At 34.1% G+C, this 14,087-nt stretch overlaps 1 protein-coding gene and 1 pseudogene across 3 annotated transcripts; one reads left to right on the top strand and one right to left on the bottom strand.

Moving 5' to 3' along the window:
* Positions 1–3,860: 3,860 nt before the first annotated feature.
* LOC132622531 (cysteine-rich receptor-like protein kinase 44) lies at positions 3,861–8,777 on the top strand. Of its 3 annotated transcripts, none has more exons than XM_060337136.1 (7): positions 3,861–4,826; positions 5,601–5,759; positions 5,859–5,986; positions 6,154–6,364; positions 6,650–6,887; positions 7,773–7,923; positions 8,298–8,777. In XM_060337136.1, exons 1-7 carry the CDS (start codon positions 4,058–4,060, stop codon positions 8,652–8,654), a joined length of 2,013 nt encoding a protein of 670 aa, XP_060193119.1. In that variant the 5' UTR covers positions 3,861–4,057; the 3' UTR covers positions 8,655–8,777. The 3 variants fall into 3 exon arrangements, with proteins under 3 accessions (XP_060193119.1, XP_060193120.1, XP_060193118.1); XM_060337135.1 differs by having other exon boundaries at positions 3,862–4,826; positions 5,574–5,759; XM_060337137.1 differs by lacking the exon at positions 5,601–5,759.
* Positions 8,778–10,666: 1,889 nt separating this feature from the next.
* LOC132624617 (probable receptor-like protein kinase At5g59700) lies at positions 10,667–11,631 on the bottom strand (annotated as a pseudogene).
* Positions 11,632–14,087: the final 2,456 nt, after the last annotated feature.

Here is a 14,087-nt window from a genome sequence, read left to right as displayed (position 1 = left end):
CTGAGGGGAAATTTTGGGTATTTTAGGCTAAATAGAGTGGAGGGTATTTTTGTAAACAAACAACAACTTCTTAAAAATTAGGCAATGTGTGTTATTTCTAATACAACATACCAAACAGTGAATAAAAAATAATAACAGGATAACAAATCTCAGCATAACTAATCCGATCATTACTTGTCTTCAAACCAAACGACACCTTAAAACCTTAAAAGGCAACTTAAAAATCTACATCTTCCTATTTAAACTATGCACTAAAATAAGTAAAAATATTAAACGAAATAAACAATCAACTAAACGTTATCATTACAGCATGGTTGCTTTTATTTTCTATCTATTTTGTTTAAGGAGTAGTAATTATGCGTCTTAAATCCATCAACTTAGATTAATTTCTTATTCCTCTTAGAAAAAAACAAACAGTTTGGTTGAGTTATTTATTCAAGTTGAAAAGGCAGCTAAATGATAATTAAATATCCCAACGTATGAAAATTAAGAGTGATTATTTAGAGAAGTAATCCACTCTCCCATTAGTATAATTAAAATATGGACAACCACAAAATTAAAGTAAGAAAACTAATGTATAAAATAATGAAATAAACGCTAACGTCAGTATTACTAACACAATTTAAATTAGAACTAAAGTATGTACACATAAATCGTGTAATAGATAATTTTGAACTAAAAATAATATTAATAGATAAATTAAATCAAGTATTAATTCTTTGGGTACATAGTTGCTTCTCTTGTTCTTCCACGCATGAATTGAATTCAAGTGTCGATCTTTTGTTTAGCTAATTTTTTTTATTATTATATATTTTGGTGCTTAGTTTAAATAGGAAAAATGTAGACTTTTAAGTTTCCTTTTTAAGTTTTATGTCTTAAAAAGTAAGCAAGTGGGCCCATTAATCCACTTGTCAAGTAATAATAGAGCCTCAGCATTGATTATGTGATAGATAAGCTTTATTTTAAGATTGTTTCAGACCGTGTCATTGGAAATCGATTGTGATTCAAAAGAGGGGTGGATCAAGATAAATAAAAGGGAAAAGGGAAAAGGTCAAACATATCATTCTATTTTATTTTATTAGCTAATTTTATCTTTCGTCAGCTATTGTAAATAAAAATACTTGTAGTCTTCAAACTTCATATTTATACTCTTATTTGAATGGGAACCCCGAAACCTCTTAAACTATTCAATTTCAAAAAAATTACCCATTCCCTTTGTTGATCTGCCCCAATCCACCAATCATTATCATCATCGTCATCAAGCTTCAGCTTCAACTTCTTTCATGGAGAAAAAAGCAAGAAGCAAAAACACACCCAAATAATGAAACCCTAAAATTAACCTTTAAATATATAAGTCAAATACTATCGTATAAATGAAATTGACGGAGTATTAATTCGTATATAACATGATCACCTCGCATTCAACAGCACTAATTGACATACAAAAGTTTTCATTACATTTCAATCTGGGTTGTCCCGAATAAAACATAAAACGACAAAGAAATAATTAAACAAAAAGACGGATATTCTAGAACTAACTCAGCACATCTATGAATGACGCCGTTGGCCAATAGAAGAAAAAAGCTTCTTTTCCATGGATAATAATTAGCAGCTTAATTCCTTCGCTCTGATTAGAAATTTGTTTGCCGTTATAGACAACCTTTCAAAAACAAAAAAAAATAAAAAATTATGGAGGAAAGTGAAAAAAGACAAAAAGAAATGGATGAGAGGAATAGAACGGGTGCTTTGAGTTCTCTGATGGGATATTTTTTGGGCGACACAGTTCCAGCAACAATAATCCCATCTTAATGTTGATGATGATAGGCGGGTCAACACACAGAGTAGGTAATTTTTTTGAAATTGGGTAATTTAAGAGGATTTGGGATTTCATTCAAATAAGGATATAAGTGTGAAGTTTGAAGACGGTAGCAATATTTTTTTTTCATAATCGTTAACGAAGAGTAAAGTTAGCTAATAAAACAAAGTAGAGGAATATATTTTACCTTTTATTTCTCTAAATAAAATGAAGTGAGCAGTTGGGTTTCTGGGCTAAATTAGTAAGTAGTAAGAGAATTTGGGCTCAAGGCAATTTTAGTTGGGAAATTTGCACGATTGTCCTTATTCGGGGGTGGTCTTTAACTTTTGGCCCTCAAATTGGTGATCTTTAATTTTTATCATTCACTAAAAAACCCTTAGTTTAGGGTTCGAACCTCGCTCAGTCAAAGACTAAAAAAAAAAAAATCGCAAAATAGAGTTTGGATTCGCAAGACAGAGTTTGACTCAAAATCAGACTGATGAGGGGAGCTTGACTGCGAACTCTACTTAAGGCAGAGTTTTGCCTTATGCCGTTGTGCCCGTGCACTTCTCCCCCAAGTTTCTTCCAAGCATGCCTCTGCACTTCACCTCTCGGTGTTCACTTGGAAAGCGCCTCCGCGCTTGCACCCCTCTGGTGGCTAACTTTGTGGTGAACTCGTTGTCATCCACGCCATGATCCTTATGGCAGCTGATGCATCCTCTGGTAGCTTAACTTTTGAGTGATGGCACTCTTGTTAGCCACATAATAATTGTCGCAAATGGCAAATCCGTTTGGAAGTCTGCTTCCGACCTGTAGTTTACATCTGAGACTCTTGCTCGACTAAGGCACTTAGTTCGTCAGTTGATGTACTGCTCCCTTAGCATCTTTAGCCTTGTCTAGGATTAGCGCACCCTCTGATGTGGCACATGCAATCCCATTATGTTTGGCGCAGAGTTTTGCCTTCAGGCATAAGACAAAACTCTGCCTTAAGGTAGAGGTTTGCATTAAGGCTAACAATTTTTTTTTTTACTCAGATAAAATTTTACAAAACTCTGCCTTAAGACCTATGTTTTGCCCGAATAGGCTTAATTTTGCTACGAAACTCTGCCTTGCGATTTTTTTTTTACTGAGCTGGGATTCGAATCCCAAACTTCATCGTATTAGGCGAAGGGTGAAAATTAAAGACTAGAAATTTGAGGGGCAAAAATTAAAGACCGGCAATCCGCACAAAAAAAATATTTTTGTTGCTCTTTTGTTCTTGCTTTTATTTGATTGGATTGTTAGGAACATACATAGGCCGTTAGCAAATCTTAAGCAACTTAAGGGAAGAAATGGGCAAATAAACACTTTTTGAACCGCTAATCAAATTTCAGTATTGACCCACATTTCAACTTCAAATTTGAAATTTGATGTTTGAAACAAAAACTTTCAATTGCGTTTTTCATGTCCAAATAGAATTTTTAACTTTCAAATCTCTTTTTCAACTTAATTCCAAAATACAAGAGAAATCATTATGGGGTTAAATTTAAAACTCTTGGGAAAAAGAAAATAAGATAATTGCAAAAAAAATAGTTGGATTTCAGAAATCATAAAAAGTAGCGGCCATAATTTTTCCACCTTGGCGGCTTGTTTTTATCCACTGCTTTTCCATCACCCCCATAAATTGGAGCTGTGGAATTCCATAAATTCTAAGAGTCAATTAGTCAAGATATAGACCAAGTCAAAATCGATATTCCCTATTCCACTGTACGTGGCATTATTTTCTTATTGATTTATTATTTCAAAAAGAAATTGTTAATCTGTTTAAAAGAAATTTGATAATTTTTATATCTAATATAATTTAATTTATACTTTTCAGTTTGTCTTTAATAACATACTTTTATAATCACATAAATTTCATATCATGCATTAATCCTAAAACTTTTTTTTTTCTTTTAAAATTTGCATCCAATCCAACAGAGTGTTAATTTTAGGCTAAGGCCTGTGAGTTGCGCAGCTAGCCTTAAAATATCAATGTCCTTATCTTCCTTTATTAACATGTGTCAGAGATTGTACGGTTTTTTCTGGTTAGGCAAATGTAGTCCACTGCACCCTTCCTACACGTTTTCTCCAACTCTATTTACTTTTCAAGCTCTTGCAGTTCTAGGTCCGATATATAAACAAATTACTTGGTACTATTACACATTCAGCACTGAATTTACTATCAAAATTTGCCTGTCACTTGTAGCCAACCATTCTATATATCGAGCAACTTAGACAGCCATGACCATGGCTATCCAGAAGTGGCTGCTCTTTCTTTTTTTGCATATACATCTTCATGTTGTTGTCCTAGCGCAGCTGCCTGATTTACGATACAAGTTATGTGGTCAAAATGGTAACTATACTGAAAATAGTACATACAAGACCAATCTTAACACACTCCTCTCTTCCCTTCCATCAAAAATTGATAAATATGGTTTCTACAATGCTTCCATTGGGCAAAATACCGACAGAGCCAGTGTTATTGTGTTATGTAGAGGAGATCTGGAGCTAGAGGAATGTCGCAGTTGTGTCAATAGCCTTGCTCAAAAGCTTGTACAGTTATGTTCTAACCAAAAAGAAGTTTTTGGTGGCTATGATGGATGTATGTTACAGTATTCGAATCAATCCATTGTAGGCACTGCGTCATTTCGTGTTCGATATTACCTTTGGAATCCTGCGAATGCCTCAAAACCTGAGGAATTTAATCAGGACCTGATAAAATTATTGGAAAATTTACGAGACGCTGCTGCAAAGGGTGGTCCTCTCCGAAAATATGCTAGTGGTAATGTGACAGGTCCAAATTCTCAGTCTATATACGCGCTTGTGCAGTGTACTCCTAATTTGGATCGTCAAACTTGCTTCAATTGCTTAGCTGACGCTTATGCAAATATGCCTAATTGTCCCTGCAAGGGAAAGATGGGTGGCAGAATCATAGGAACTAGTTGCAACTTCCGTTATGAAAGTTCCCGTTTCTTCGAGAATGTGGCGTTGGAAGCCCCGCCACCTGCAGGTGAAAACATTTTTATTGTTCCTTCTGCTCGTCTTAATTTTGATGTGACTATCGAAGCATAGTTAGGTAAATCAAAATTTACCTTTTCTAATTCTTTAAGCTTCAATATGTAGCAGAGAGCAAGGTTCTAGGTTCAAATCTCACTATCATCCATTATCAAGAAAAATTACCACATGTTTGACTCATAAAATAAAGGCCTAATACATAAACAAGCCCTCAAATTTGGCCTCAGCTGACAAGTAGGCACCGCAGCTTGTCTCCACTTTGACAGTTGAACACTCCAACTTACAAAATGATGATCTAGGCACCTTCAAAATTTATGTGTCACGTCAGCATTTGTGTTTACGTATACGACTTTATACAAGTTGATGTGTCTACTTGTGCACATCCAAAATTGGAGGGCATACTTGCCAGTTGAGGCCAAGTTTGAGGGTCTGTTTATGCATTATGCCTAAAATAAAACTAGGTGTGCACTTGAGAAAGCGTGTTGAAGACATTTAGCAAAGAAAAGTATACCATGTCTAACAACATAAACCTTTAGATGAAATGATCAAACAATTTAACACGCCCACAAATTGTTACTTGTGAGCGTAATAATATGAGCAATATTGTGATATTTAATAAGTATGCATAGTTTCTTAAATACCCTGAAAAGGCAAGTGAATTGGGAATGGGAAGATAGAAACTTATTTTCTCATGAGTAGTAGTTAAAAATTGATATTTAACTAAATTGAAGCAATTTTCTAGGGAATGATAATAAAACAGTTCCAACAGGGAGGGATGATAAAACAGCTCCAACGGGGAAGGATGATAAAACATCACGAACAATCATCATTATCGTTGTGCCAACTGTTACAATTGTTATTCTCATTATTTGTCTTTCTGTCATCTTGATGAGGAGGCGTAAAAGGAAGCCAGTGAAAGGAATTCAGAGTAAGCTTAAACTATAAACAAACAATAATTAAGGAAGGTTGAATTCTTATGACCATCATTCAATAATTTGTTGTGTGTTATTACTACTATGTTATGAAGATATACAGGGGGATGATTTTAGCACCGCAGAATCCTTGCAATATGATTTTTCTACAATTGAAGCAGCAACAGATAACTTTTCAAATGCTAATAAGTTGGGACAAGGCGGATTTGGTCCCGTCTACAAGGTGATTAAGCTTACATATCGTTGCATGAGTTTAACTTCTATAGTACAAAATATCTTTCCACTGACATATATAAGTAAACTCCTAAATGTATAACACCAAATTGAAATGCATAACACCAAATTGTTGTTTATTTTATAATTTTTCCAATTTGTTCTCATATGTTTCAGGGTAAGCTTCCAAATGGACAAGAAGTAGCAGTGAAAAGATTGTCAGCAGATTCAGGTCAAGGTAATCTAGAATTCAAAAATGAGGTCTTGTTGGTTGCCAGACTTCAACACAGGAATTTGGTTAGGTTGCTGGGATTTTGCCTAGATGGAACAGAGAGACTTCTTGTCTACGAGTTTGTTCCCAATGCAAGCCTTGATCACTTTTTATTTGGTATGTATTGCTTAATTTTTATCTGAGCTTGAGCATCAATAATTATGAATCTAAATAATTATGAATCTAACTTATATACACTAACAGTCTAATTAATAGAACACTTACTCTGTCTATGTAATTTGATATATTGTCCGGTTGTCTGCCTTATTAACCATAAAACTAATTGCACTTATTATGAGCAGTTTCATGTAGTAATCTTTTAAGTCACTTAAGATTAAAAATTTTTTATATTGTCAATGTATAGAAGTCTAACTCATAAGTTATTCTTCATCTCGTTCGCAGATTCAGTTAAATGTAAGCAATTGGACTGGGAAAGACGATCCAAAATCATCGGAGGCATTGCTAGGGGAATTCTTTACCTTCATGAGGATTCTAGACTTCGGATCATTCATCGTGATCTCAAAGCTAGTAATATTCTACTTGATGCAGAAATGAATCCAAAAATTTCAGACTTTGGCATGGCAAGGCTGTTTACATTGGATGAAACTCAAGGCAACACAAGCAGAATTGTTGGGACCTAGTAAGTTTTACATCTCTCATCAGATAGATTGGTACTTTTCATACCACTGGGAATTCTTCTTTAACTATTTAGCAAGAATAAAAGCTGCCTCGAGACAAAAGCAAATCTTTCCTTGAATTGTTATTAGAATATGGATTTTGCATGTCATTGTGATCTCTTCAGGAGTGGTTACCTCAATATTGTTGATCTAGGACTTTGGTGGTGTCTAAAATTTGTGTTATTCGAGATGAATGGTCATATATCCAGAGTTCTATTCTTGATTTGGTCACTACAAAGTTGCAACCTCTGATGATAAAATGAAGCTCATTTCCAGAAGTATGATCTTCTGCCAAAACAGAGTTCTGGAAATGAATAGGCTAAATTTGATTTTGTCTAGAACAAAAAAAAAATCTTTTTCTTTTCGGCATATGAATTCATTGTTCAGAGTGGTTTATTAGATATGATCTCGGCATCATTATATAAGATATAGGTCTTAACTCATCAAAACTTGCTGTTTGCTCAGCTAAGAATAGATCAATGGTCTAAGATTTGTCTTCACATTACAGTGGGATACATTCTAACTAAGGAAAGGCGGAAGGAGAAAAAAAAAAAAGCAGACATCAAAAGGAGTCCATAACAACCCAATTACTTGTATAAATTGCAGCATAATGTTTTTTACTTCCTAAGTTCATTGAAAAATGTCCAAATTCCTTAATGAACCATGTAGTTCTGACTTATAACATCAAGTAGTTCCCTGTTTTGACAGTTCATTTAGTTTTGCTTATCCCACTGTTTGGACTACTAAACCGACAGAACTGAATATTTAGCCTTTTACCTTAGTCTGTCAATGAGAAGTGCAAAATATATGTGTACAAAGAACTTTAACAATTGAATTTTGTTTGGCAGTGGATATATGGCACCAGAATATGCAATGCATGGGCAATTTTCAGTAAAATCAGATGTTTTTAGCTTTGGAGTACTAGTCTTAGAAATTTTAAGTGGACAAAAAAACACTAGTTTCAGAAATGGAGAATCCGTGAAAGATCTTCTGAGCTATGTAAGTAACTGGTCAATCAATCAAGTATTCCTCAATCCTAAACTAGTTGGGATCTGCTACATGCATTATGGAGTATGAAATATGTTTATCTCTTACCTCCCAAATATTGGTGAATTACATTATTCCAAAATATTTTATGCTTTAGGAAAACAAGAATCAATTACTATTACTTTTTCTCAAATTCAACCTTACCGCTCCAACTAGTTGAGTGCTAATTAAGTGAGATGTTTAAGATAAAATTGACAAATGCTCTTATATTTTTTGAAGACAAATACTTTTATGAGTAAGGCTATTTAATGTTTTTTTCTTAAGTTTCGTGCAATACTCAATATGATATATGATTTCGTCTGATTCTGAGAGTTGATCTATCGCAGGCTTGGTCGAATTGGCGGAATGGAACAGCTATAAATTTTATAGATCCAATGCTGAGGGGAACCTCAGGACTCGTTCGGGACATAATGAGATACATTCACATTGCTTTATTGTGTGTTCAAGAAAATGTGGCTGATAGACCAACCATGGCAGCAGTTGTTCTCATGATCAGTAGCCTCTCTATGAGTCTTCCAGTGCCTTCAGGGCCTGCATACTATAGGCACAGCAATACTAGCGCAGAGATGTCGCTTATTCAAGAATACAACACAAGAATGACAGACTCTAGTGAACTAGCCAAAAGTAAATCTATTGGTTCATCACAAAATGAGGCGTCAATATCTGAGTTATATCCTCGTTAACATCCTTAGACATAATAACCTTTTCTCCGAGTTTACTTATTTTCTTTGTCAGTACTAGTTCTAGTACATGTGCTTAGGGGATCTTAGTAGCTTTGTTGGTTAGTTACCTGAACTTTACTTGCATTTACCTTGTTGGTGAGGATTCGATTTCTCACCTTGTAATTCCCTCCCCCATTTCCACTCCTCCTACCCCTACCCCTTATGTATTAAAAAAATGTGCCTACATATAGTCTAGCTAGCCATTATTGTAAACTTTGTTATATTTAAAAGTAACAATCTTTTAATAAAATGCATAATTTAAAAAAAGTTATCTAACTTATAGATAAAAAATTAGAGCTTACAAAAGTGTGTTCTAGTTCTTGATGATTTTATTATACTAGTCTCCGAACATGAACGTGTGTCCAAATAGTATATAGAAAATTTACAATGGAAAAGTACAAGCTGAAATTTATGAACAATCAGGCTATTCAAATTGTAAACACCTAATTTATGACCGAACATAAGTTTTTACACCATTTTAGCATTTAAATAATTCTTTTATGTCTAGATTAGATATTTTAATTTTTTTTTAAGTAGGTGTTAATTTTAATAAATCAAAAACTACAAGAATAGAGCCACATTTCTTTTATCATTTTCAAAAGAAAAGAAAATTTACAAAAAATATATATTTTCCTTCTAATTTAGATTTTAATAAATAAGTTAGTGGTTTTAATATTTTTCTTATTTACATTTTATTTTGGACTAACTATTTAGCTTTTCTATATTTTTATTAGTCTAAACATAGTTAGTTGATATTTTATCTTTATCTTTTAAACATAAAAAGGGCCAAAAGAAAGAGGAAAAAAAACAAAGTAAATCAAAAGCTAACCTAAAAAAGAGTAAAAAATAAACTCACCAGAACCCACCAAATCCAAAAATTCCCTTAAATCCTCTACTGCCTCACGTTTTCTCCCCTCAACACTCCCACCTAAAACTAACCCCCTAACTGCTCTCCCTCAAGTCTCTTCTACCTAAAGAACTCTCAGCCAAACTTATCCCCCATTCTCCCACTCCTTCACGTCCCTATTTTCACTAGCACACACTTGCACAAACCCTATACACCTCACCTATATATACACAGCAACACAGTACAACCAAAAAAAAAAGAAAGATACAGAGAGCAAAAGAAATATAGAGAGAGAGCTTTGAGAGTAAAAAAATATATTCATTGGAATTTTGGTTCGTACTTGATGTTGGAGTTCCAGGTTTTCTTTTGCGGTTTCGAGTTCTTGGACCTGAAAGTTAGCTATGGTTAACTTTGAAAATAAGTAGATTGTAGCCGTTTTCTCTTATTGTGAATTAATCTTGCTAAAGGTAACACTCAATCTTCGTTTAAATGTCACGATTAGGTGAGACCTTATTCCAACGTCATGAAGTTTTTCTCAGATTTTGTACGTGTCTAACCGGTTATCATTCTTTGACGTTATAATATGATGTATGTTGAGATTTTGTATTCCTATGCATGTCTATAAAATAATAGTCAGCTTACATGCTATGGGGTGGAATTTGGTTCGATGTTTCAGGGGTACTAAGATTACTTGAGTTTTCTCGTTAAAAAGTTTGCACTTGATAGTATGATTTGAATGTTTATACGCTAAAACCAAATCTGTAGTACCACAAGCATAAATATTTATAGGTGTAAGTTGTTGTTGTTGTTTTTTTTTAAAAGAATAAAACAGAGAGAGCAACAACAAAAAAGAACAATTTCAGTAAAAAAGAAGAAGAGTATTTTAGCAAAATAGCTTTGAGAGTTCGAGTTTGGTTCCCGTTCGACTTTTCCGTTCCACATTTAAGGTCCCTTTTTTATCTTCTTTGTTTCATTGAAATAAATTTGTGTATCCGCTTAATTTTATTTATGAACTAGGTAATTTGCCCGTGCTTCGTGCGGTCATAAATTATAATTCTCAACCAGATGGTTTGTGCTAATCTATCGTGCAACAGAAGTCAATGTTATAATACAAAATCTAAAGAAAAGAGAATGCAAATGTACAATCCATAGGCAGAATGTAACATATGTCACATAAGTCTTTGTTTTCAGATTTCATTTGGCAAAAACTTTACTGATTAGCCATACTTCCCATGCTGTAACACAGTTATCCAACTTATCTGGGATCTTGTTCTCTTGTTTTGTTTGTTGGTGTTTTCCTTGAAGCTTCCATTCATATTCCAACCTCCACAAAACTTCTCTCATACTCAGTCGATCTGCACCATATTCAGCCAAGCATTTCTCCGCAGTGTTTACAAATTCATCAACGATTCTGGTGTTTTCTCACGTTGAATCCCAGGATCAATGATTGCTTATGATTCTCTAGTCTTTAAACATTTTATCACCCGTTCGACAAAGTTTAATGATTCCTTGGGAAGAGATGGATCAATAACAGGCCTGCCACAGAGGACTTCAAACATTACAACCCCAAAGGAATAGGCATCAGATTTCTCAGTTAGTTGTTGCCTTGTCAAATACTCTGGATCAAGATATCCAAGACTTCTTTTCACTACAGTACTAACATGTGTTTGATCGATTCCAAATTTTTGATAATCCAAAATCAAAACCTTTAGCCTGGAGATTTTCGTCAAGCAATATATTTGAGGACTTCACATCACAGTGGATAATTGCTTTATGAGAACCAGTACGAAGATTAGTGAAGTCTTTTTGCTGGTCCTATGACCTTTAGAATTTCGGCAACTTAAATTACAAAGACTCAGGAAAATTTCCTAGAATTAGAATGGACACGGTTCAAGTTTTATCTCTGTAATTGTAGATTAGTAGCCCATAATTGGAGAAGACATTACTTGGGAAAAACAATTTTCACATGAGAACAAAGTGTGTTGGTATATTGCTAGTGTAGCAAACACAGTGTGCTATATGGGAAACCAGCCTTATGACTATAGAATGACCAGTAGCATGCTCTAACAGGCTTATAAAAACTTGCACCATTTCTAAGCACTCTTGCATAAAATCTTCACATATAACAAAAGTATAAAACACGGTTCATGAATGCTTTTCCAATGTAGCATGCAACATATACACCAGGATACTCCTAGATTCTAATGTTTACTGAGCCAGCCACCCACCCAAAGAGCAGAAAAATTGAGCCCATGTACCATAAATCAAAGTTTTTTAAGGAAAAAATTAATCAATATTTAGAAGTGAGAGAATTCAGAACTAAGCAGCATATGCCCCCCTCCCCAAGTATTTTATATAGCAGTTAACCCTTTAATTCCAATATTTGGAGCTACTAATTCTCTACAGTCCAAAGAAGTCAATCATGACACATCTAAGATTATAAAACTTTTACCTGAGACGACCGAGTTGCAAACAACCAAGTTCTATCAACATGATTTGTGCTTGATTTCATCAATACCAAAATTCTAATAATATGAACTTCAATGTTGTCATTTTTTTTGGTTCTGATAAGTGAAGAGACTCAATGTGGCCATTTAAACGCTTGGATACACGATGATAGCATGTAGTCCCATTAACCCATTTTAATTGACTTCCTAATACTAACGTAAGTAGCTCAAATTTGATGTCCAACCTTTCTACTAACTTTTCCACCTTTTCACATTTTGAAACTTCCCTCTTAATCTCTGTGTAAATTAATGTAGGTCGACAAATTAGGTAAGATCGAGGCAGTAAAAGTTCATGTAAGGCATACACCATAAATTGGAACTCTCATTTTGTTCCCTTCTCAATATCCAAGAAAAGTTTCATGTGTTATTTACATCTGTTCCTTTAGTTCCCTAGAAATATTCACTTTCTTGTCATCTGGATCACAGATATTATGAAGCCAGCATATCATTTAATTGTTATTCACAGTACATGAATCAGAAACTAAGATGCAAACTGAAATTTCTACTTATAAATAAAGACAGTAAGGGAAAAGTAAAATAACAAAATACCTTCAAGCACTATATTCCTCGAATCGAGAGGTCTCTGAGAAGAGGCAATACCTACCATTCGGAAAATCAAGATAAACCAAAAAAGGGCCTGGAAAACATGAAATACAGGAACTATGTGGGGACTGAAACATGAGCGGCAAGTAGAATTAGAAGTAGAATTTTAATAACCTTAGACTTCTCCTCTTAACTCTTCGATTTATTTTCTTCAAGGCTAAAGGTACATCAAAATCCATATGTTGAACGGTTTTAGAGCCATTTCCTGAAGGCGTGGGCAATATCTCTCGACAGGGCATTTCGTACACGGCATGGGCGTAAAAAAAAGCATATCGTGTTGATTTGGCTTTTTCTCATAATAAATTGGTGAACACTTGTATTCCCATTGGAGAGACGTTTATAGAAGTAAGTGTAGCAAGGAACAGAGGAAGTCAGAAAATCCACCAAACCTGAAGCAAGATTACTATAGATTTAAATGGTAGAGAAGGAATACAGAAAGAGAGGAAAGACGTAAACAATTTAGAGACTGAGGAAACGGGTGGGTTCGTAAAGCGGTGTTAATTACGCGAATGGTTTTATTCTTTAATTGTGAAAAGCATGGAAAATTAAAAAAATTGTAACAGTAGATAAATACAATTCCTACATTTTAGTTGCGCCATGTCACCGGGCTGATGTCCTGCTTTTATATAGATATATAGATTAAATGGTGTAGTATTTTAGCTCTGCTATAGTGCTGATGGTGTTTTACTGTTTTAAAATCATTCACAATTGATTCTTGGAAATATTTGGTTGTCTTAAATAACTTTTCTCTGGACGTTAGATAAGCATGTCATTAAAATGCTAATCTTGATTTGGAGTTCTTTGGTTTAGTACCGATACAAATAGTTTTAAATCGGTAACTTCTCTTTGAGCTTGTACATTTTAATAGAAATCATATCCTTGTGTGAATATATTATATATGTGTTTCATTTTTAAGATGAAAGATGTAAGTATTAGCAGTAAGTATCCAATGGTTGCTAGTAGCATATTTGATATGGGTTTACACTCATATATAGTTCTATCTTGTTTTAATATCTCCAAGTTATTTGTAAATATGTTCATTATTCAAGTTTTGCACGTGAATGATTTTATTTTGAGTTGAAGGCATACAACTGATTCTTTTTTTTTTTTTTAAATGAGATGCATTTGAGAGCCCATTTCTGCTAAGGTGCAAAAGTGATAAGTTGTGTTACATTCTATGTTTTGATGATTTGTCACACAACTGGAGAACCAGAGAGGGACCTGGTCTACTATGTGTTCTCTCTGTACATCACATCGTCAATAGTAACAGCTGTAAAGCTGCACTGTTCACTGCACACTAGTACATCAAAGCTGCTGTGACCGTGTTTTAAGGATGAGTGGTCTCTATCTCATCCCATATGCTCCCCAATATATATACAACATGTTACAACTCATTATGTATCACTTGGAAAACCTAGAATCACTTTAAAGTGCAGC

Source organism: Lycium barbarum, chromosome 12 (assembly GCF_019175385.1).
Source record: "Lycium barbarum isolate Lr01 chromosome 12, ASM1917538v2, whole genome shotgun sequence".
NCBI lineage: Eukaryota > Viridiplantae > Streptophyta > Magnoliopsida > Solanales > Solanaceae > Lycium > Lycium barbarum.
This window is presented reverse-complemented; position numbering and strand designations above follow the sequence as displayed.